The sequence below is a fragment of the Anabas testudineus genome, chromosome 18 (assembly GCF_900324465.2).
Source record: "Anabas testudineus chromosome 18, fAnaTes1.2, whole genome shotgun sequence".
Taxonomy (NCBI): domain Eukaryota; kingdom Metazoa; phylum Chordata; class Actinopteri; order Anabantiformes; family Anabantidae; genus Anabas; species Anabas testudineus.
The window spans coordinates 26,116,497-26,141,057 of NC_046627.1; the positions used below are offsets into that span (position 1 = coordinate 26,116,497).

General features: G+C 43.6%; 1 protein-coding gene across 1 annotated transcript; it reads right to left on the minus strand.

Annotated features, from left to right (window-relative positions):
• Positions 1 to 9,144: 9,144 nt before the first annotated feature.
• On the minus strand, positions 9,145 to 23,307 carry serpinh2 (serine (or cysteine) peptidase inhibitor, clade H, member 2). The gene is made up of 5 exons (XM_026353457.1): positions 23,217 to 23,307; positions 21,901 to 22,553; positions 17,497 to 17,589; positions 16,844 to 17,076; positions 9,145 to 9,777 (listed from the first exon to the last, which is right to left on the minus strand). Exons 2-5 carry the CDS (start codon positions 22,544 to 22,546, stop codon positions 9,478 to 9,480), a joined length of 1,272 nt encoding a protein of 423 aa, XP_026209242.1. The 5' UTR covers positions 22,547 to 22,553; positions 23,217 to 23,307; the 3' UTR covers positions 9,145 to 9,477.
• Positions 23,308 to 24,561: the final 1,254 nt, after the last annotated feature.

Genomic DNA, 24,561 nt, shown 5'->3' on the forward strand with positions numbered 1-24,561 from the left:
ACTCCAAAATGATGTAATTTAAACGATTACACGTCACACAGTCGCACCAAGTATTTCACTGCATTACACAGACATGTGACATGTCATCACAGCCTAAAAGAGAAGAGGCTGTCAAGACAGTGGCACTCTTTTGGGTTTGTTCTCTGTCTGCAAAACACAAGGAAAGCAGCTGTTAAGATACATGGAATGAAAAATGCAATACGCTCTTTGCACTGAGTTCAAATGGATTTCAATCTGAAACCCTCAGTAAGGGAAAACAACTTCAAATCCGGCGATGGACAAGAGAAAGCCAAGAAAAAAAAAAACATAAAAAAAACCTTCTTCTACTCCAAAGCACTCTGCACATGCAGTATGTACCACTTGGGAATGAAAGTGTACAAGGTGAAATGTAACATCATATGGTAAAATGAATTAAACTGTTAGTCATAAAAGAAGAATAAGTACACAACGGAAAACAGAGGGGCCACCATGCAAGGTCACAATGAATAATGAGGGACTTTTGAATGCCAATTTATTGGTGAGACTACAGCTTTCTAATGAAGACAGAGTGTGTGCATCATCGGAACACACTTCTATAATGGCAGCAACACGTAGCCCTCTATTAGCCTTTCAACAGAAGAACTACACAAGACGAGGACACGAGCCAACTCAGAGTACACAAGCTGAGCAAAACAGTGGAGCGCATAGCGGAAATCTGTGTTTGAGAGTATACTATGTGTTAGTTTTCCAACTGGTGGACACGTTTTCTTCTCAGCCAGACTTGACAGTCAGGAATTTTAAATCCTTGAAATGCATTTGATTGTTGGTGTATGGACTGAAAATGATACTGCAAAATGAGAATTTGCAGGGGGCTGAGGGAATGAAAAGGATTTCTGTCAGGATTATCCAATCTTTGTCTGATTATCCAGGAAACATGAAGCTGTGTCAGGCGGAGAGGTTGTAATTGCGGGTGTGTAGTTTCTGTTTACTTACAGCGTGGGCGTGTGCACGTGCGTAGGTGTGCCTGAGAACGAGTGTGTGTTGCTTCTTTGAAAAAGCAGTGGCGTTTTGTACACTGATTGACATAATTAGCATGAGAATTGAACCATCACAACGCCCCAGTATGCTGTACGCTCACCCCTGTATGTCTTTCAATTCATATAGTCCGTAGGCTTTTACCTCTCTGGCTTTGTGAACAACAGAGAGCATCTCTTTGGCTGCAACATGAAAGAATGAGTCCAAATGTAGTTGTTTGTCGCGCCACATGAAGCAGATCAATGGTTGGCTGTCAAACTGATATTTTGTCAGAGAGCATAGCATCATAACCGTTATTGTGATGCACTCGCTTGAAGAGCAAAAGCTTGGTGCATGAAACATTAATTCTTAAGGAGCTTTAGTGCAGAACAGCTTCTAGTGGATCAGAATGAACTTTTAGAAGAGGTGAACCCGTGTTAACGGAAGAGAAGAGCATCCAAGGCTTGTTAATGTTGTACACATGAGGCCATAAAAACATCCTCCTGCCTTGTGCAGCGTCATTTGACAGTGAACTGTCTCTTTCTCTACCCACCTGTGAGGCCGGCGTAGTAATAGTACATGTTGGTGGTGTAGTTGTCCTTGATGCTCTGTTCCCAGTAGGTGTTGAGGGCAACCAAGGGGGCATGCAAACAGGTCATCCTGCACAGCTTTGGGTGGGGACAGCGCTCACGGTGCCAAGCTGCACGGCCGCATCAAACGTCTCCTCTGTGATTACTGTCTCTGACACATGGACGTAGCGCACCAGCTGCTCTGCCACCTGTCCATGTAAAAGAGTGAAGCAGAGGAGAAATTAATCAGAGTGGTGGAGAGGAGAGCAAGAGATATAAAAGAGAACATGGGGATAAAAGGAAAGGGCGGGGTTAAAGAATCACAGACAAGACAGAAAGGACAGAGAAAAAAAAAAAAAGAGAGGAACTGGAAATGAGAAAAGGGACAGAAACGAGTGCTGAGAAAAGGAGAAAGCTGGGGTGAAATAAAAGAGCGAAGCAGAAAGGGAGACAGAAAAGACAAAAAGAAGGACTATAATGGGGATGCAAAAATTCCAAAAGGCGCAGTATATGTGGAGACATCCTGAAATACATAATTAAACCGTGGCATTCAGTGGTTCTCTTTTGTGATCTCTCGAAAGCAGGAAACCACTGCGGCCATGAAACGGGAGACATTTTTATTAATTCCTGTGGGTCTCTTTAGACGCAGCTCACTTGGTATTCAGGGACATCATTACCAAAATCTACAAAAGCTCTTATCAGTTATAATACTTGCATTGCACTACGCCTGTTTGTAGAGGTGTGTGTGTGTGTCTGTGTGCGTCTGTGTGTGTCTCTGACAAGGCTTGGCAGCAATCTCTGCTTCACATCTTTTGGCTTCTGAGGAGAATGGGCAGTCCAGCGTTTCTACAGTGTTTTTGACATTTCCATTAGTCAGGATGAAAGCTAAACAGGTATCAAAAGCTGGACGAGGCTGCACAAAGAGTGTGAACAAAGACTTTTGAATGCCGTTCTTTGACGGGGCCATGAAGGTACAAACTAACTACACTTGGCCAATTAAAAAAAGCTAAACATCAACTCATCCATCACTACATCCACTGACTAGTTCCTCTATCGAAATGCTACTTGAACCTACTCATAGGAATTAAGCGCCCCCCCCAGGACTTTCAATGTCAGAAGATTCATTATAGGGCTCAATGGGGCACAACTCTTTCATTAAGGGCTCCATAACACATGTCTCAGTGGGATTCAGTTGTTATCTGTTAGTGCTGTACGGCTCTCCACTGCAACTCCATTTGGCTGAAGGGGGAGGGAAGGATGTTGTTGACTATACCTGCGAGGTCATGGAGGTGGACTCGGTGGTGTGTCCTCAGTGGAATTACATAGCTACTTCATCATTCACAAGTCTTTTCTTACACCAGGAATTATACAGTGAAACTCTGCTGGACAATGGGTCCAGAGAAAGAAGGGTATTCAGTGTGATGATGTCACCACTGAACTGTACACACCCCAGAGCAATGGCAATAAAAATGTGTGCAATTACACCCGATGACATGTATCTCCCAATTATAACGATGTATATCATAATTGGAGAAGGCTGTGTTCTAACTCGATGAAGTCCCCATGCTCTCCAACCCACCTGGCCCCATTGCTTATACACACAAGCAGGTGGTGCTTGAGCTTCCCCCAATATTAGCCGACTGACATCGCTATGCAGATTATACAGGGAGCTGTCTTGTCGAATAATTCTAACAGGCAGGTACAGAAAAATGTGCATGATGTGAGAGCGTGTGTTCGTGCGTGTTGAGATCACTGCCCACACTCAGCAGATGTTACTTTCAAGGGGAAGCTGCGTGTAGACACACACAACATGCACACAAACGCATGCATAAACACTGCAGAGAATGGAGTACGGGTCACCACATGTAAATGCCAGCAGCGTGTTCCCAGGCAGAGAGTGGTAATTAATTCCATTAATTCAACTGATGAGAAAGACAGTGACTGTGCAGGTTCACTGATCACACACTAACAATCCCCATACACTGCTATCTGCATTTTTCTGCAGTGAAGGTTGTTTGTACAATTGATGCCTACTGCGAGTTAAAAAAAAGTTTAAAATACATGTAGGCTGTAAATACATATGTAGATGGATAAAGGAAGTTAGGGGAGGTGAGAGGAAAATGATGGATTCTGATGTCTACATTGTCTGACAACACTGCATTTACACATTCTTCAGTCATTAGATTTATTTTGGCTTTCAGATGCCACCCAATTTCTAAGATGCCATGTGTATTTTTCTTCATGGGATAAAGGTTAAGGGAAACCCAGTTAGCACAGCTGGAACAGAAACCTAATTGGCCACTAAAAAAAAGAACGAATACAGCTATAGTGGAAAACAATGTATACAGTTATATAATGTACAATGTACACACACAACCGGGGGAGAGATCCAAAATGAATCGCTAATGGAGGAATAAGCTTAGTGTCAAGAACCAAACACATTGTTGTGCTCCAACAGAATAGTTGAGTTTATAGTGCTGAATTGTTCGATGACAGTGAGAGAACAGGGAAAGTTTTTAGTCTGTGAAGTGGAACGTGGTAGTGTTAAGTGGTGTAGTGTTCAATACATGTGAAAATCAATTGGAAAAACATAGGAAGGAATTGTGTTAGAGGGTGGGAATGATTTTCTTTAAAAGAATATCGTTCTGGTTCTGGTTCAGCAGGAATATTACAGAACTGAAAACAGGATTATGGAATTCAAGAATAACATATGTCTTGAATTGAGGCATATTCCAGTTCGATGTCCATCTGCAAAGTAGATAATGTAGTAACCCTGCAGAGTGCCGCTGTGGGTGGTTGGGAGACCATGACCATCGATTCTTCACTGCTGACAATGTTTCCATTAACAAGTTGATGGCTTTACCAGGTCACTGGTGCATAGAAAGAGTCTGACATTTCTTGGTCCACCAAAGCTTCACTCGCTGGGTTTGTGGTTTACAGTAAGTGAGCACAGATAGTACACATTGACATATAGTGCGGTATAAGCAGTGACATACACACAGAGCATTTTAAAGATCGTTCAAATGCAGAAATATACTGAAGGACACCGATTTTCATAATTACATGTGGTTCAAATTGTCAGAATAATCTAGCCTTACTATTCTCCCTTTTGTTATTTTGAACACCGTTATTACTTTGGACAGCAGTCTGGACTTCAGGGTTGATGTAATTGTGCTGAGACTTACTATTGTATAAATGAACATAGGAAAATCCAAAATCCTGAGGGAAGAAAAAAATCACACAATTTCTTCCTCCCAGAGGTAATCACATAATTGCATAATGATGTATTTGAGGATAACGATACGGGATAATTACGTGATGCCTTGTCATTTTAAAGATGTGCTGGACACCACATCAAAAGAAAAAAACATTCACTGCTTCAAATAGAGAAGAAGCGAAGAAGTGAAGGAAATACATGGATTTCGACTTGTATTTACACGATCATACAATCAAACTTCTCATGTACTTATATCAAATCACATCACATGCTCCCAGTTATTTAATGAAAACCATTACATGAATCACTGCAAATAAAATATATCACCAAAGTGTAATATTTACACACAAATAATCCTCTGGATCTACATAAAAGATACCTGTCATGTTTGCACACACTGAGTATGTACTGTATGAGCCCGAGAGTAGCTTTCAAGTTGGGCTTTCTGGACCACTGGTCACTGTCAGTAATGCTGTAGCACACATTATCCCGACCATCTGGGAAACAGAAACGAGTAGAAAGAAGCAGAAAAGGTTAAAAGGAAGTAGGAAGTAGTCTTGCCACACATCTGTTTATTTCTAAGCTGAAATGATTATAGCGTATGCTATCATATAATCTTAGTAGTTTCATCATGGTACTGGCAACTAGGAAGCACCTGTGCCCATGACAAACAACTCCCATCTTCTCTACCAACTCCAAGTCTTGGGATTGATAGCTGGGGCCTTTGGGGAGCATGATGAATAATTTGTGGGCAGAAAGAGCTGCAGGCAGGCGGAAAATTCTGAGACAAAAGTAATAAAATGGTGAAGTCAACAGCTTCATGAACTATTTATCTTTCTGGAACCGATATGTCCTTCAGTCTCTCGCTGTACTGTTCCACTTCAGCTACCTCACTTGTCAAAGCCCACAGCAGTCCAGCCTTTATTGAAACTTTGATTCAGTTTCCCAAGTTGTCACTTTCCAAAGACTGTGAGCAATAAAGGAGACAACTTATTGGAGAGAAGAACAGAGAAAGGGACTAATGAAAAACAAAACCTATACTGGAAGGAGAAAAAGCCCAGAAACCTCACACTACAGTGTGATCTGAGGTTGAAGGAAGCACAGAAGTTGACAATGATCAATAACATTAATATGGGCTGCTGCAGCTAGACAGTCTGTTTCAGGCAGATTAACTACTGCATCTGCTTCTGAAGAAGACAAAGCAGACAATAGTGACACAAAGAGAAGATGTTTAGCCTTCAAAGGTTTTGTAGGCGTGTGGCTTACCAAGAGTGATCCCACTTATCAATTGTGGGTTTAAAACTGTGTAGTTCAATTGTTTGTGGAAAACCTTGATTGGCAGGTGCGGATTCAATGGCAGCATTGTGGTTTCCCACCAAATTAACATGCAACACAATGCAGTCAGTAACATTAGCTACACGTTGGAGTGGAACTATAACAGATACTGAGAAACACATTTTTACCTGAAGGGAAGACAAAACTGAACGTGGTACAAGGTCTTTAAGTGGTGTTTCTCTCTTCAGATAGGCACCTGTACTCGTCAGAAAGAGCAGGATTACAGAGCAGGACTCAGGTAAATAGCTTGAACATCGTATTTATTTAAACATCAGAACTTTTACAGTGCCCTATCAGAGCATATTTTCAGCTCTGTCTCTGTTTAATCAGTAAACGCTGTAGTTTTTGCGTTTCTGTCTCACTCAACATTGGTTCTCCTTTGTTATATTTTCATTTGCTCATTAATACATGTTTTAGTAAAATTACACTAATTCATGCAAATATTACCATGAGTCGTCAGCATTTCCAGGGAGGCATCTCTCAGCCTTTGAGACAGTCCAATATTAACTTAAAAGAGTTATCTTCATTAAAGCAAAGTCAAATGCGGCATCTCTCCTATTGCCACATCCCCCTTGTAGGTTTAAAACCCACAACCCAATGAAAATGGCATGAAGCTGTTGGGTATTTGTGTGGTTTTTCAAAATGTCAGTTAGCTGTCCCTGCGGTCGAACACAAGTATGAAACACCGCTGTTTTCCATTTATCACATGCCTGCCTTTTACTTTTGACCTATCGCAAGCTTTTAACAAGATGAAGGTGAAAATGGAGGGGCCCCTGTAGCATCTCTATCAGCCGGTTGACCCACAGTTGAGCAGAGCCACTTCTACGATTACCTCTAAAGGGTAAGTACTGTACTGTAACTGTGATGACTCCGCTCTGAGTGCTCTTTCGCTGTCTCACCCTTTTTTTTTTTACTTTCTGCCGCTCAGATTGTCCAAGAGTTGAACCCATCAAGCAAGGCAGCAGAGAAGACAGGAAGTTCACGGTCCCACTTTTACATCATGTTTTATTTAAAAACAGAGATTAAACATTAAACTGCCTTCAAAACCCTTTTCCATGTGAAAGCCAGACGAGAAGCTCTACTGTTGGTGATAGTGTCAACTCATCACAGAGAGCTTGTAATGCATTTCACCTCAATTACCTGTCCAAAATGTTACTGCTTGCTATCGCCAGAGAGTGCTCCCAGACTGTGCTGACGACAGGAAAAACACACAAACAGCCTATAAATTTAAAAGAGGGGGCTAAAAATGTACAACTTTATTTCCTTCTGGAAACATAGTTTCTATATTCTATGCATGGTGAGAAGACAAATTGAAGGGTGCAACCTTTAAAAGAGAACAGCATAAACATTGATGACTCTTCAATTTTATGATTAATACTCTATTACAATTACACAAACACTGTACATGTAGCTGCTGAGATCACTCAAGGGTGGTTTTCTAACCTTTTCCTTGTAAGTCAGAATGTATCGGACTACCTCTGAGCAGATGTGGACATGCATGTGTTTGTCAGTGTTCTGAACTGAATAAAATGTGAAGGTGAGTCAGCGGGGAGCTGGTGTTGGAACGAGCAGGATGGATTGATGTGCTCACAGCAGACGGCCTCGGATCCATCATCGGCTTGTCTAAATTGAGCTCCTGGGCTTATTCAGTGTGGAGTATACCTGCAGTATACCGCCCTTTACAAGTCTCTGCTGTGCAGGAGGCCACTGCAGAGAGGTCATTGTAGTAGCTTTATTCATCCATGAATGCACTCGTGAACAGTCCATGGACGCGGACACACAAACTCACTCGCACACACACGCACGCATGCACGACACACACTGTTGCTGAGCAGACCTGTGCAGAGGGCTAAATTGGGAACACCGCTGCACTACTGGGGTGTTACTGGAACAGATTCGTTGAATGCTGTGCATCAGACAGACCAGCTGTGTGTCTAGACGCTGTTACCTACTGTAGCTTACCATAACAGGACACATGGAGCAAACATTGACATTCAATCTTAACATCTTTTTGTCTGTTTGAGACCAGACCTTCACAGCAGCCGTCATACAAGTAGGCATATAGATGTTTTGTTTGTTTGTTTGTTTGTTTGTTTGTTTTTGCAGACCTGAGGACACAAAATCATTTCATGTACTGGGACTGAAATGTTCAAGTATTTACATTGGAAATGCCTAAATGGTTGTTTTAAGAGGACCATATCTGCTTCCACACATGCTTGAAGCTCACTGTCTACTGATTTAATTCAGTATTAAAGTAACAAAACAAAAAAAAGATACATAAAAGCCTGCTGTTGTAGTCAAGAAAGATGGAGCTGTGGTCCATTATATGTATTATTAATAGTGCCCGTTTGATTGACTGGTTTCTATCAAAATCAGATAGAAACATAGGTAAAGTGAAAATTAACAAAATGCACCTTATTAAAAATGCATTCCACTTAACTCAGTTACGCTAAATAAGAGAAACAAATACACAAATGACAATCACCTCTGTGAATTGCTGTAATGATCCTAAATCGGTTTATGTCAAGCAACGTCAGTCATGTTTGTTTCCAACAGCATACCGGTGTAATTGATCCCTGATGGTATTAAGAGATTAAAAGGTTCCCCCGTCCTGTCCGTGTTGCTGACAAGCGTTGTGACTCATTATGGCCATTAGCATTAAGCTGGCTCATCAATGAGCAGTTGGCTCATCAATCAGTCTTCCTCAGATGTATCCCAGGGGACCACGCAATAGGTCCCCGTCAGCTCTGGGAGAGGCCGCGCGGCCACTCTTCATCTGTCGGTCACCTGTCCTATTTGCCTGACAGGCAGGATTCAAGTGACACCGCGAGCATCTGGTGGTTAAAGTTCTCTGTTGATTCTGTTGTAAATGTTGGGTCAGTGTAGCCGCTTCTGCCTGTCAAGCATGCTAGTGTTTGTCACTGCACTCTTGTCATCTTCTTTTGTGACTTGATCACTAAGGCCTTGAATGTGTGTGTGTGTCTGGATGCACATGCGTAGGAGAGGGAAAAAGCAAGGAGTCGCTCAAAGTTAGTGTTTCTGCTGTAGACGTCAACTTTAATATTGTCTTGTACATTATTTTGATTTATGTATGCCATGTAGGTGTTGCTATGTCTGTGTGTGTCTGTGTGTGTGTGTGTGTGTCTGTGTGTGAGACGTGTGTAAGTGTCGGGTATGGCAGCGTGAGTGTCAGTCAGCGTGAGACTATGCGGTGTCAATGTATGACAGCCAGCCATAGTCTGATGTGATAGTGTGCCACATTGAATGACAATGTTTCGACTGAGAAACCAGTGTGTAGTCTTTGAGAGGGAAGTGTGTACGAAACAGACAAAAAAAAAAAAACAATATGGATGTCGGAGGGTGCTAGAGTTCATCGTGGAGGGGCTCTCCCTCTGCATGGTCCAGAGCACCCATCAGCAGCAGGGCTCCCGTAGCATTGTCTCTAACGAAGATAATAAAGGGGTGATCTGCGTAAAACAACTTGGGCTTATCCAGCATCTCCTCCTCCACATCTTCTTTCCCGGCTTGAGCGTCCAGCTCCATGGAAGCCCAGTGGAGGACACCGCCCAGATGAAGCTTCCCTTTACTCTTCTCCGACACGCCAGAAAAATCAGCCACCTTCTGGTCCCAGGCATCGGTCAGGCCCAGAGCGGACAGCGGCTTCTGGAATCGAAAAACGAGAGTCATGGCATTTATGGAGTGTCTTGAAGGAAATTGCATGTGAACAATCAGCTGCTAGGACACTGATCAATTATGCACACAGAGACACCAAACAAGTGGGAGGGAATGGAACAGTTTAAAATTTTCATGATGCTGTGACATTCAGAAGTGGGAGACATGCGCTGCCCTTCCCAAAGCTCCACATGATTAACGTAAACACACACTCCTAAACAGTCAATCATTAACTTTTCTGGGGGAGTTTGTCGCCATGTTTATTTACTTTCCGTCCCAAAAATTTGAGATGGGAAGGGAGGCTGACAGTTGCCCTTGTTGTGAGCTGGCAGAACAAAGTGGGCGACAGGCAGAGAGGAGACGGAAGGAGGAAGCAGAGGATGAATAATTTAAGAGTGATGCCCCGTGACCTCAGCACCTCCTTTGTTTTGCCTCTGATATGAATTCCACAGAAAGTCGTCGTCATGACAGGTAGTTTATCCTCTCATGGCAGAGGGCCACTCACAGTGACAGGCTTCTCCTGGGGCCAGATGAGAGCATGTGTGGGTGTGAGTGTGCGGATGTGTGGAAGGCCACAGCTAAAAGAAAAGTTGCACAGAAAGATGAGTGGGAGGCAACATTGTTTACTGTAGCATTGTTTAAACTTTAGCTGATTAAACTTTGTATTGGAAACATCTCACAGGCAGACAAAAACACTAGATCATTTGGATGGGTTGTCTGGGTAAATGTAAATGCTCTGTGGGTGCCGCCTCGCTGACTTTGGCTCTCTTTTCAGAGCCACATTTTAATAGCAAAGCCACCTGCTAATGGACAATTGTAATAATCCATGTAGAATATCTGGTTTTCTGCTTGAAAGCTGAGATGTGCACGGAAGAGGAAGTTCATGTCAGCACATGCCTAAACATGAAATCAAGTCGAAGGAATCTAGCTTAAGGCACATGTCACCTCCATGCTGGCGTTTCAGGCAACACTCTCCCTCCTCACAGTCACACACATGACCCCCTGCTCTAATGCACTTCTATTGTCCTCATCTATTATTCCTCCACTCTTCCTCTCTTCTTCCACCCGCTGCCACTATATCATTAGCTTCCTCTGCTGCTCTACCTCGCCTGGCATCCCCATCTCTCATCTGCCCTGTGTACCTCTATTTTATTCCACTCTGTCTCTCTCTCTCTCTCTCAGCTCCTAACTTCCTTCCCGCCTCATCCTTCTCTTCCTTTGACAGGCCAGCTCGCCTCAGTGTACATCGCACTCTCAACTCCTAGATCTCTATCGGCGATCATTTCATTCATTTTTCGCTCCTTATCTAACAAGGAAACAGACAGACTTAGGCTGCAGGAGTCCTCAAACTGCTGCAGACAAATGCCAGTGTGAGGAAAAGCAGCTGTTTCTGTCTCTGTCTGTGCCACTCACCTCCATCATTCTGCATTCGGATCACAAGTATTCTGTGGTGACCCAGTTCCCTTGGCCTACAGTGTTGCTCCACCTTAAAGATATAAATAGTTCCAAACAACCCCAACGTGACCTAGCCTTCCTTTCTGACTCTCTTATTGTGCTTGTCAAGGATAAACACATGGTTAATTTTTCTGAAGCTATAAAGTCTTTAAAAATTAAGGCACCCCATGGCAGCATGTTGGGAAAGAGGCCAGCAGTGTCAGAGGAGACCATGGAGTCCCAGTGCACTGCAGAGATGTGGTGCTGCATTATATAGGGAGAGAAACCTTTGGGAGGTGCTCTTTGGCTGCCCTTTCTCACTGAAGCACTACATGAATCTTAGATGGAACAGCACTGCGTGGACTGCTGATGCCTCCTGCACCACATCAACGAGCTATTTGTCTGCGAGTGAGAGCCACAGGCATTGTCAGCTGGTGGTTTCCTTTTTTTTGTGTGTGTGTGTGTGTGTGTGTGTGTATGCAGGGCTTACTTGGCCTACAGCGATGCAGTCTAACCAGGCCTGAGGTAGCATGGCATCAACCCTCAGGCGAGCAGCACTCCACATCACATTATTTCAGCCTTAACGGTTGAGCCCACTAAGTAGCTTGTTGGATGTACCTGTGGGGGTTTTAAGGGGATAGGTGTGGCAGGCAGGGCATGTCACAGCTCTATCTGTGAGGACTCACTGCAGCTGATGTTAAAAGACAATGAGAAACGAAGGTAAATGAAGAAAATCAGAGATTAAGCAGAGGGAACGTTGTTAAGCAGTTCTCTTTACTCGTTCACCTGCTGCTTGCAAACTATGCAATTTAAACTGCCCTTATTAAAGCCTAGGAAAGACTACACACACATCGCTTATGCAGAGATGGTCTGACAGTCAAGAAGGAGCACATGCTGAACAACTGAGTAAAGAGCAAAACAAGCGGACATTCACCCCCAAACCCTGTGATAATAGGATAATACTTTGTTACAGAAAACTATCATTTTTATTGTCCATTCTTGACATTTCATGTATTGTAACTTTGTCTTGCATGTATTGTTTTAGGAACTGCTGTGGAGCCAAGACCAATTTTCTCAAGGGTATGGTACAATCAAATATGTTCTTTTCTCTTCTATCCCACAAGAGCTGAAATTATACCAAAAGCAAACTCCACAGAAGAAAACTGAAAAGAAACACTACATTTCAGATGGTGGATGGAAACTGAAGGACTCTTAAGTCCCAATAGCCCCGACCAGCCACAGTGAGCTGGAGGTCGGAACGAAAATGAACTTCAGCAAAGCTGTGATTGTCAACATATCCTCATTCCTCAATTAACCAATTAAATAAAGTCCTAAAAAGGTTAAAAACTGGAGATTTAGGGTCAGTGCCAGTGCTCTAATGCTGTTCTACAGTTTGATAATTGGTGGCAGTGGTGCACCAAGAGACACAGATAAACAGATAAAGAAAAAAAACTATTAACAAGCAAATACTGATTTAAACAAAAACACTTTTTAAAATTGTCAAATACTGTTTTATTTATACTAGAACACTGAAAATAGTGTTTTATGAGGAAGGGCATCTTCTTCATGCATTTGTTAGTATTTTGGTGAGTCATAGTGAACAGTGAAGAAGTCCACAGGATACATTTAAACGCCACGTACCGTAAGATTTCATCTCTATTTGTTATTCCTGTAAGCTGACGCCACTACAGGCTGCAGACGTGTTCAGCCCAGTTCAATACGGCCATTACCATCGTGTGTGTGTGGTTTCGAGTATGCACTACGTGGCACTGGCATCATCACAGCTCCATTTCACGGACACATTTGATTCAGGGTTTCAAAAAAACAAAACAACAACAACTCAATTTCTCTCTCGCCACCAGCTCTCTTGAGGCTTCAAAGCCTCTCAATCTCTTTATTGAATCTCATCAGCAGTCCTCCTATTGGTATCTTATTTACATGGGCTTTTTTCTGTTGCGTGGTCAATACACTTTCTGCACCTCTTTCACTCACATACACATGAACTGCGTTATATCCCACAAGGCCATTTCACCACAAATGGAAAAGAAAAAAGAAACCTTAGCTTTTAATGATGGCCATGAAACACATCTGATTAATTCATATGATGCAGACCTAAGGTAACTGTGGTAAAACAGCTGCCCCTCAACACTGTATACTGCGAAGTGTGCTCTTGTAAATATTTGATGGCCTTTTGACCTCATTAGCCATGATTGAGTAAGCTCTCCAGTGCACACTCATATGTCTTAGTCACTGACTGGAGATACAGCCAGAATGGAGCTCAATCACAGCCATTAGTGTGTATGTGTGTGTGGCCTGGTCAGCAGTAGATCAGAGACAGAGGGAGAGAGCAATGAGGCTGGTTTAGTCAGTGACCTCTGGGCCAGGCTTGTTAAGAGGGTTCTCCATCTCCGGCTACAGGGTCCGACACAGTCTGCCCTTCACCACAAATAGGGAGACAGACGGAAAGAAAAAAGGCAGAGATCTGCAGCTATTGATAGGTTTCCGTGATGCTTTCTACCTTGTCCCCAAGCAATCATTGACCCTTCTCGTCCTCCTCCACCTCTTCTGCTCACAGGCCTCTTGAATGTCACTCCTATTCAGGTCAGCAGAGCCAAGGTGTGGCTATAGAGTGGTGGCAAATGTGAGAGCTACAAAAAGGAATTAGATCCCCAGGAAGGATACGGCAGAAAGGACAGAGGTGAGGGTGCATTTGGATGTGGAGAATCTGTGCAAAATGAGTCACACAACGAACACGAACGGAACGACTGACATACCCACACACTACTATGATCTTGTGTTTGTTCAGATGCTTCCCTAACAGGAGTCCATGGTCGTCCTGAGCTCTGACAGATAGTGTGGTAAACAGTCTTAATGCACGATGATGAGCAATTATCTGCCCGACCCAATTGGAAAAATGATCGTAAGAGGAGACATGGCACGCTGTCGCTGGCCAGTGGGTTTGGACAGACAGACAACATGAGATTGGAGTGGGATGAAGCTTTGTTCAGAGCTTTAGCCCTTCCATAATGATTCTTCAAATGCAAAGAGAGGGAGACAACTCATGACGAGTCAGAGAAACTCTGACAGACTCCAGAACATTCAAGTGCTTAACCATAATTAGGCTGCATAATGAGAGCGCTGTAAGGCACATTTTAGTTATTTACAATAGTAAATGTTTTTTTTTTTCTGTCTTCTGTCTGGCAAATTCTGTCGTAGAGACAAAAGAGGATTCGATCAACAGTAGGTTTTCCACTCTTTCTCAGACAAAGTCATAGTCGTGTCAGAAGAAGTCACATCAAGCTTAAGTTCTAGATAGCAGCCTCCTCCCCAGGGTGTCGTGGCAATGTTAATGTCAAAAGCTTGTTCTTCAGGGCATGGCTAGCAGAATAACATGGCAGCACGACTCTACAGAGATGTTTGTAAAACTATACAAAGGGCAAAGTGGATTTCATCAGCCCATGATGAGGTTACAATGCACATCTGAAGTAGACATGGTTATAGGTCCCAGTCAGTGTACCCTGCCCAAGGGAAATGGGTTTTACTGGCATGCCCTCTGTATCTTTATATTTTCTTCCTCATCTACAACTATTGCACTATCAACTACTGTGTCATTTCTTGATTCTGCCACAGTGCAATAGTGTGTTCAAACTGATTGCAGAACACATACAGTGAGAAATGTGAGAAGTTAAATACGGGCAGGTGCCAATTCCTCTCTAATTCAGCAAGAACTAGATTAATTCATACAAGTTGTAAATGTTATGACTAAAACCAAAAATACTGTGCTGAGGTTTAATGTTTTACTTAATCACACAGAGAAAAGATGAAAACTGAGGTAAAAATGGAGAATCTGGAGTTCCATCACATTTCATGGACTACAGATGACCAGAGCCACATCCCGGCAATCCACTTTACTGTGTTTTATCCTCCTCAGCCTACTTTACCATATGACAGCCAGGTGAACCTGCTCTCTAATGTTTGTCAGTTTAAACAGCAAACATCACCTTTGAAGGTCACATCAGATATTGCTAATTCACATTAACTACAGAATACAATTAAACTCAGTTGTTTTCTATGTGACTACATTATTTAAAATGAAAAATGTGTAGAACTATGAGAGAAACTAATGTCTGTACAATTAGCTTGAACCTGTCCTCCCACCATGACCTACATCTGCGGGATATTCTCAAAAGTGTGTGATCCTTGCAACCTGTCTGTGCCCTTGCCCCTGCTATGGACCCTGTGGCCTGCTCTAAAATGTGCTCTTCCACCAGCCTGACAACTCTCTAACCTCCCAGTCAGCAGCTCGACACAGCTTTCAGTTTGGCCTGTATGAATCTTAACAACCCCCTGCACGCACATTAGCTGCAGCGGCCGCCGAGCTGCAGCCTGCCTGTCTGCCTGGTGCTCCGTGTAGTTTCTCCTGTCCTGACTCAAGCCTGCTATTTGCTGGCTCTGAGTGTAACAGAAGCAGAGATCTAAACTACCAGCTGGGCAGTGGCATGACTTTTGTGCTACTGAAAAAGGAGGTCTGTGGGAGACATCAGAATTCCTCTGAGGAGCTACAGGTCCATAGGCCCCTCTTAGCCTTCTAGCAGCCAGGGTCTGAGTCGCAGCTGAATGCTGTTACAGCCTGATGCTGTGTGTGCAGCTGGATGCCTATCAACCTCCAAGAGAGAGAGGAGAACAGTGGGAAGGAGTGACATTTGACCTCAACTGAGTCAGAGTCTGCACTGAGCTGGAAGGGTCAACCCAGGCCACTGCTTCAGTTACTAAAAGCACTACAAAAGCACAGGAAGAAGAAGACAGATATGTAGTCAGGAAAGAAAGGTCACAGGTGAATAATATATGGAGGAAGGAAAAGAAAGAGGAAGAAATGACAAGTGAGAAACACAGCACAACATGGAGGCACAGCGGCAAGTACACAGAGAGGAGGCAACAGCCAAGTGAGGAAGAAGAGGAAAGACATGAATAGAGAATGAAATATTTCTGAAGAGAAAGAAAAAGAAAACCAAGATAAGCAGAGTGCAATCTGGAACAGGAGGTAGCCGATGCTGAAGCACGGAACAAAGACGACGTGACATGGAAAAACCAAAGAGGAGGATGAAGAAAACAAAGAAAAGACGAGTGTGACAACAGCATTTCACGCAGATATGAGAACCGTATCAGGTAAAGTGAAAAATGATGCCGTGTGTGGATACAGGAAATGAATGGAAGATAGAAACTAAACAAAGAACGTACAATAGTGGCTGCACGCAGTGGATCTTCTCTGTCAAATTCCAGTGCAGAATTAAAAAGCCGTGCAACCGCCTCTCGGCTGCACATTTATGGTACTGCATAAGAAAATCACCTCGGCCCTCTGTGATGAGCACAGGGAACAAACATCAAAAGGCGAACTAAAAAGAATCAGCCAGCGTTACGCTCCCAGAGACACCTGTAGATCTCCCCTAGGCACTGCAAACCCCAGTGCTGGGATAGCTCATCTGAGTACAAATAAGAGTAATTCGAGAGAGTTACATTAGGTGGGAAAGGAGGCTCATATAAACTAAAAAGAGATATGAACTAAAATTGAACCAGGCTAACAGGTCATTGCGAAAAGTGGCTGCATGTGTAATGCTGTACTAACCTGCAGGCTCAGTGTACTGCTGATGTTCGCCCTGGGCAGCGAGAGGGCCACACTCATAGCACTGGTCTTCTCCAACCACTTGGACAGCAGCTCCAGGGTCAGCAGCTTCTCCAGCCTGTCCAGGTTCTCGACGTGGAAGGGCAGCAGGAGCACCAGACTGGCCTTGCCTTCCGACAGCGGCGCCTCCAGAACCTGCACCATGTTTTCCATGTCTTCGTGGAAACGGTACAAACCTGAGGGAGAGGAGTTTTAAACAGAGGGAGAAAATCCTACATAGCAGCTGCGTTCAAACATAACGTGAAAGCAGCCTTAGACAGCATGACTAAGGATTAGTGAAATCATCTTTTTCATGAATAGGAAACGGCATTGTGATATAAGATTAAACAGAATCCAGTGTATATCTGCAACATCTTTTACTGCTGTCATAGCAGAAATCCACTCTGCTTTGTTGTTGTTTTATGACAATACATAAAATATGAAAAGTGTGTTAAATTAATCATAAGGTACACAGTGATAAATAGGAGGGAAGCAGATTGGAGCTTACAGATGTTCAAGGCATTTTAGAGCTCGATTGCTTTTCACTGCACTTATTTGCTGGCAGGAGTACAGCAGCGACAGACTGCCTTCCTTTCTGTTCTTTTTTTTTTTTTTACCTGCCCTGTGCATCATTTCCACTTTGGTGTATTTCTTCCCCAAGAAGGTACGACGATCTGTGCTCTTCACGCTGAACTGTTTCTTCCACAAGCCTGAAAAAAACAAACAGCCAAACAAAGACAAAGGGCAGAGCCATTTGAATCCAGAGCACTTGACATACTATAGAAAAGATGTAAGGAAATACTGAATGATTGAAAGAGGTGACAGGGTAGTCAATAGGTTCATAAAATACAGATAGGCCTCATAAACTGGATGACACTCCCCAAGAATCACTGGTATCTTGCTCATTAAAAAAACGGCCCCTCTCCTCAAAGCTATGGAGTCTGAGTACAACACTGAGGCATTTATGAGGTCCTTAAGGCCACAGCATCCCATTCAGCCTTCACCACATCCCACTTGGCCTCGCTAACCCCCTGACAGCTGTCAACTTAGGAGGGGATAAGAGAAGTGGAATTACTGTTGTAATAACCTCACAACACATTCCCAAAGCCAGCGGTCCATTCAATAGAGCAAAGGACAGTGGCTGGAGCGAGGAGGCTGACAGATTATAACTTATGTCACGCTTTGTGAATGACACCTGGGGCTGGCAAGGGTCTGATTAATGGCGGTTTCATTATTGATTAATCGTTTGAAAAGATCATTCACTCCACAATGCTGAGGTGCCAGCAGGCTAAAATAATAAAAAAATAAAATTTAATGGCTCATTTGCTCTAATGAAAGTTCAGAGACCAACTTCTCGGTTTTATCATGACATTTTTTTTTATTTTTGATTATCAATGTGTCAGAAAATAGCAAAAAAATCCCCCATGTCAAGCTGCCAGAACCCAAGGTGACATCTTCAAATTGCTCCTATTGTCTGAACAACCGTCTAAAACTCGATTTCCAATGATAAAAGACAGTGTAAAGAAGCAAATTGTCACATTTGACAGCGAATGTTTGGCATTCTTCCTTGATGAAATGACTTTAAAAAGAACTCGAGATTAGATAGATAGATACATTTATTTGACAACAATAAAACTGAATACAGGACTACATTTACCCCGTCCTGCCGTACAATTAAATTGTCGAGGATAAAAACACAATAAAGCTAAAAGCTTATTTCCATGGTGGTTCTTAGGAGAGCCTTGTTGGAGAGATAAAAACGAGTGAGGCTGTACTTAGACACAGCGGGTGCTTTTAGTTAAATGCTAACATCAGCACGCTCACATGCTCCACAATAACAATACTTGTCAAAACACGTTAATGCTAAGCAGGTATAAGGTTTACCGCGTTCAACGTGTTAGTTCAGCGTGTCAGCATCTGCTAACACTTTTTAATTAGCACTATGGGATGAGGATGGTCACTCTCTCCGTTTCTATTATTTTCAGCAGTTCCCATACAGAGACTATCTCTGTCCCCACTGCACACGGTGATGTATTGTGTTTTTTTCTCTCCCATTAATCCAATAAACCTAATTTGTACTGGATAAATTACAGTTTTGACCTGGGGATGACAAATATATTAGAAAAGAGGCATTCCCAAAAAAAAAGCACACAGGCCCAGTTGGAGCCCAGCCAATCAAAAGTCACGGCAAAACGACATATGAATCTTCCTGCCAGGCGTGCTCGCACAAGTCACAGGCATTCGCTCCGCTTCCTGTAACATCAGAGAGGGGGGAAATGTGATCGCGCTGGAATTCAAAAACAACTGGCTGAGAGCTACCTGAAGTGGCAGGCGTGTTGTTTAAATGATGTCATAATGATGAACAATTTCTCCACAGTATGTCCAAATAGTACACAGTCATATCGAGCAGGGATTAAATTAATGACCTCACCGGCCTGCAGCGCAGACTTCGTTGATCTCCGTGTGTGGCTTTGTGGGCTCTCGTCTAGACGAGCGGGCCCGCTTCAGGGGTTTGCACTGAATCTTTTTTTTTTTTTTTTCCCCCGCTGCGGCAGAGAGATCACTTGAAACCGGAGTCCGTTAATATACATCGACAATAAACAATGGGACAATGGCACAGCTAAGAAATCCAATCACTCACAGACTCACAGAACATACTCATACTGTAAACTTCAGACAAAAACCGGAGGAGAATCAATGAGACGGACCGGCTCCCTCTACTCCCTCATCAACGTTTAATTACAAGCCGTTTCTGCTATTTCAGAAACTATTATTTGAGGTTAAATATGTTGGGAGTTGTTGTTCCCCCCGACCACCACCTCCTCTCCTGCTTCTCTATATTGCTGCGTTATCTCTTGTATAAGTTTCTCTCTTCTGTTTTTGTCCTAATAATGTTATTTTTCTTCTTCCGTCTCCAGTGTTTGTCTAAACTAGGAAGAAAGCCTGAATTAATTAACTGGTGTGGACTGGAACTCCCAAGGTAGACCTCTTTACATCCCTTCACTACGTCTGTCAATCTCTTTGGCTCTCTCAGCAGGCCACCCTCTCTGTCTTTACTTTTCGCAGTTTTCGCTCTTCACTTTTCTCCCATCTCTTTTACTCAGCGTCTCTTTGTCCCCTTCCCACCCAGAAATCTCTTCATACACTGTTCCTTCTCTGCAGTCCTCTTTCCGTTCTCTTTGCTTTTACCATGTCTTGACTATAAACATGCTCCACTGCTAATTGGCCCTGACCTTCCCTTTTTGTGGATGCTGTGTTCAGCCCAGGGAAGGAGGGACAGCAAAGAGCTTTTTAATTCTGGCCTTCAATAATTAACTAAAGGGAATGAAAGTGAAACAAACAAAACGGGCACGGATGCAGAGGCCTCCTCTGTGCCAAAAGAAATTCCGGCACCGTCTCTGAAACCACTACATTATCAGACAATATGAAGTGATTCGGGTCCCTTAAATCAAATTTTAAAAAACTTACAACAAATCACTGGTGGCTAGAAAGAGCAAAAAAAGAAAACTATCGACCACTTTTAAATTATGAATCAAAACTAAAGGAATCCAATTTTCTGTAATCTAATTTGTGTGCTGCAATCTGCTGCGTAATCTAATTTGTATATTTCCTGCACAAAATTAATGAACCGGCCAATGAGGGTTGGTTCACAGAAAAAAACTCATTTCGTAATGAAGTCAAAACATCAAACAAAGAGAATTAATTAAATTGCTTATCAATGTATAGTCTGTCAGGGAATGTTATTTTCAGAGCGCTGTCTATCTGTTAGCAACCTGTTTTCACCACAGCAGCCTTGCCTTCTTTGCACCTAATAAAAAGCCTGCAGGACGAAGCAGAGGGAGTGGAGGCAGATAGGCGCAGATAAGGATGTGAACGGGAGACATACGGGACAGGGGAACAGAGGAGACAGAGGTAGATTAGACAAGCGATAAACAATGACAAAAGCACAAAAACAGACAAAGGCCACAATAGGAACATCCATTTAACACATCATCATCGCTGATGGAGGCCGCAAACAAAACGAGGATCTACGTCAGCAGGCAAGAAGGAGGCGGACAGTAGATTACATTCCTTATTCCTTATGTGAACTGTGGTTGAATAATAAGCTATTTGTCAGTTCTGTGACTCATGATAAACTAAAATCCAGCTGTGCAAACACTGCCGTTCGTTTCTAGAAGCGAAATTCATCTACACCTTTGACAGTTATCAACTTCTCCTTGAATTAGATAGATGTGCTCCTTTGGATGTACCTGCTAAATCACAGATTGGGCTTCTAACGGACTGAACCTGTATCAAAACACTCACTAGTTTCCACTCCTGCATCCCATCACAAAGAACTGATCTGAGCCAAGCTGTGCTGCCGCAGACTTGGAGCCCACCGAGCACAGATGTTAGGCACGACACCGAGGGAGAGAGTCTGGACACTTGTTACTCAATTATTTAAGATGACACATCACCCACCAATGGAAGATGAATAAGCTCTCAGTGATAGACCCCAGAATCATCCTTTATCTGCTGTGTCCACCAGCTGGAGTCCGCCGCATGCACGCACACCAAAACACACACACACACACACACACACACACACACACACACACACACACACACACACACACACACATACACAGCACACAGCACACAGGTGGGCATGCTGGCACTCTCAGTGTGGTGGGCAAACTGGCGTATAAGCTCTGTGTGCTGTCTGAACAGTGAAAATGGTGCATGTGAGAGTCACGTTCATTCAAATTAATATTCAGAGGCTCCACATAGTCTACACCACTGTAGTTCAGCTGCACTCACTCTGTTACATTATGTGTCTAATATTCAACCAGCTACGCTAATCATCACCTGAATGAATATTTAGTCAGCTCTTCATTTTTACTAATATAACTGTTTATGACAAGTCATGATGTGTTCCTCTAGTCTTTTTAGGTTTTCTCATTGACCGATCATTAACATAACCTCACAGAAGCCAACCAAACGTTAAAGACTTGTGTTTACTGTGCACCGTTTCTGCTCACCTTTAAAGCGCAGGGCATTGGCCAGTATTAGGGCTCCAGACCTGGCCTGGATTTCTGTCTCCAGAGGAGCTCCTTCCAGCCCACCAAGCCCAGCTTTAACCCAGCCACGGAGCAGCTTCAGGTCAGCCTTAGAGTCTCCTTTGCCCAGTGGTTTGTGTTGCAGCTTGAACTTGGCTTGGCTGTCCTTCACAAATGTCTGGCTCACTGAAGGCGCTTGCTTGGAAAACACAGCTGAGGATGTGTGCAGGTGAAAGGTGGTCCCGTTGGCTTGAGTGAAGCTCTTCAACGCCCCAGACAGGAGCTCCCTAACCTGGGCTCCGGCCTTGGAAGAGGAGGAGGAGGATGGTGTCTTGAGGAGGTCTTCAACCTGGCTGGCAGTGGTGCCAGCAGAACCACCACCCATCGCTCCGAGTGAGGAGGCCACAAGGAGAGGGGAGAACAGGGTGTTGACCGGGGTCGACTCAGATCGGACAGCCTTGTACAGACGCAGACCCAGAGCCCAGGTCAGGTCACCTAGAGGAGGAGGTGGGCGAGGTGGAGGGCTGGCTGGGGCAGCAGGGACCTTCTTGGGCGAAGTGGTTTTGCTGCCCTGCACCAGGAGAACTGGCAAAAAAACGTGCAGACACACAGAAAGCCTGGGAAGCATGGTGGATCTGCAGAAAGACACAGGAGGAGAGCCAGTTAACGGGTTTGCTTGCACAAGATAAACTATTTGCGTAAGAGAAAGCATCCATCTTAAACAGCCCGACCATTCATCTTTATCTTAAAGCACTATATTCATTACAGCCACTTTTATGAAATGACTTGTTTTGTTTTGTTTTTTAAATGGACCAGCTACTCATGTTGTTATTGCACCGTTCCTATTTGAGATAAGATAATACAGGGTTTCCTTTGCTGTAAAACTCCTCCTGCAAATAACCCCCCCCCCACTCCCCCCTTCTCCAGCAGTGCCACAGCAGTAAACTAGATTTTCTAAATTCTTCCCCACTTGCCAATATGGTTATTATCTCACCCGCTGCGCAAAAAGCAGAGTGTGACAATTAACTTTGATGGAGTTTCAAAGGAAGCTTTTAGTCGAGGACTGAACAAGAGGATGAAAAGAAGCAAATACAATACGCACTTTTTCTTTTTTTTTTTTTATTTGTCCTATCCTGTCTTACTCACACCCTGACTCATTGATTTTGCGGGAGCCGGTGACAGGAGTGACTGGAAACATCTGCTGTCTGGCTCAGCCTACTCTGTTCGCATGTCACAAGACAAAACAAACAAACAAAAAAAAAAGCAAAGAAGGAAAAGGCATGTTTGTTCAATTTTACCGTGAGTTTATTCAAGTTTCTTCCCGTGCTCCGCTGCTGTCCCCTCAGCTGTGCGCGCTCCAGAGGAAGTGGCGCCGGGACTGGACGCAGACGTGGCAGCGCGCAGAGGAAGTTCACCGTCTCCCCTCAACTTCATCCCCCGGACAGAAAGCTCTGCTTTGCGTTTTTTGTTTTCCTGAAGCTTCCAGGCTTCAGTGGGAAGTGTGTATGAGAAAAAGGCTGATTCAAAGTGATCAGATGAAATTAAAATACATATCATCCCCGCTAAATAACCGTATAAGCAGAGTGACGCGTAGCTACGGTACAAGAAATTAAAAAAAAAAGGTTTAGATGTAATCCACTTTTACTGTAGTTATGACAGCTAAATAGATGGTGTATTTACTGTATGTATTTGCCACGGGAGAAAATAAAAAACCCTTAGATCGCTTTACAACTGTATCCAACCGGTTTGTGTAGATAGAATTTACGCATAAAAAAACACATAATTACAAATCACTGAGTCCCCGTAGGGCTATATTATGTCTGTTCCCTGGGTGTTTGGCAGGGATTAAATAGATGTAATGTTGCTCCTGGTTTAGGGTAACAAAAACCCACCGGTTGCAGTAAATGAGGCGTTTCTCCATACATTAAAAGAAAGCCTTGTGGCTTTGCCTGGATGAGAACCCCTCTTGTTCCCGGCTCAGTGGGGGTTGTAGTTCCCAAAGCCATTCAAGCGGGGTCGCTGATGGTCTTCTCATCGCCTCAGCTCAGTGACCCTGTGAAAGGCTGCTGCATGTGGGCCAGGGCCTCCCAAACCTGACACCCAGCGCTCCCAGCGGTTTGGATCCAGACCACAGAGCCAGTGTGCGGATTGGTGCGTCTGTTTTTATCCTCTTTTAGTTATGATTTAGTATAAAAGCTGCCTGCATTGCTGCTCCTTCCCTAACATTTATGTTCAAAATGGCCTCTGTTATAGTCTTTTAATGTTTTTAGTTCTAGTTTGTTAAATTGCACAGGAGACCACCGAGCCATTTCCAGCCCACCTAACACTCACCTCCCTTTGCAGTAGCTGCGGTAATGCAGACATGCAGACCTGTCAAGGAAAAGTAGGACAGACGGTGGATGTCTGTGTTATGTGTGACCCCTCCAAATGTCCTCATTCTGTATTCTCCCCATTTCTTTGTTCTTCACCTGCCTAAACTGTACCGGCTCTCTCCCTACAGCACAACACGGAGCTGAGAGCTGATAACTTGTAACACACGGCTTCGGGACAGGGATTATTGGCCAAATTGAAGCATGGAGAATGGTCATATAGGGTCCCAATCAATAAATGTAGAGATAGACTAAGGAAGCTAGAGAAGGATCA

Bases quoted from the DNA above. Each gene is read 5' to 3' on its own strand.
- serpinh2 (XM_026353457.1), bottom strand. From the start codon at position 22,546: ATGCTTCCCAGGCTTTCTGTGTGTCTGCACGTTTTTTTGCCAGTTCTC. The intron at 17,590-21,900 runs GTGAGCAGAAAC...TGTTTTTTTCAG, and splicing joins CAATGCCCTGCGCTTTAAAG to GCTTGTGGAAGAAACAGTTC. The intron at 9,778-16,843 runs GTTAGTACAGCA...TTTCGATTCCAG, and splicing joins GCAGTACACTGAGCCTGCAG to AAGCCGCTGTCCGCTCTGGG.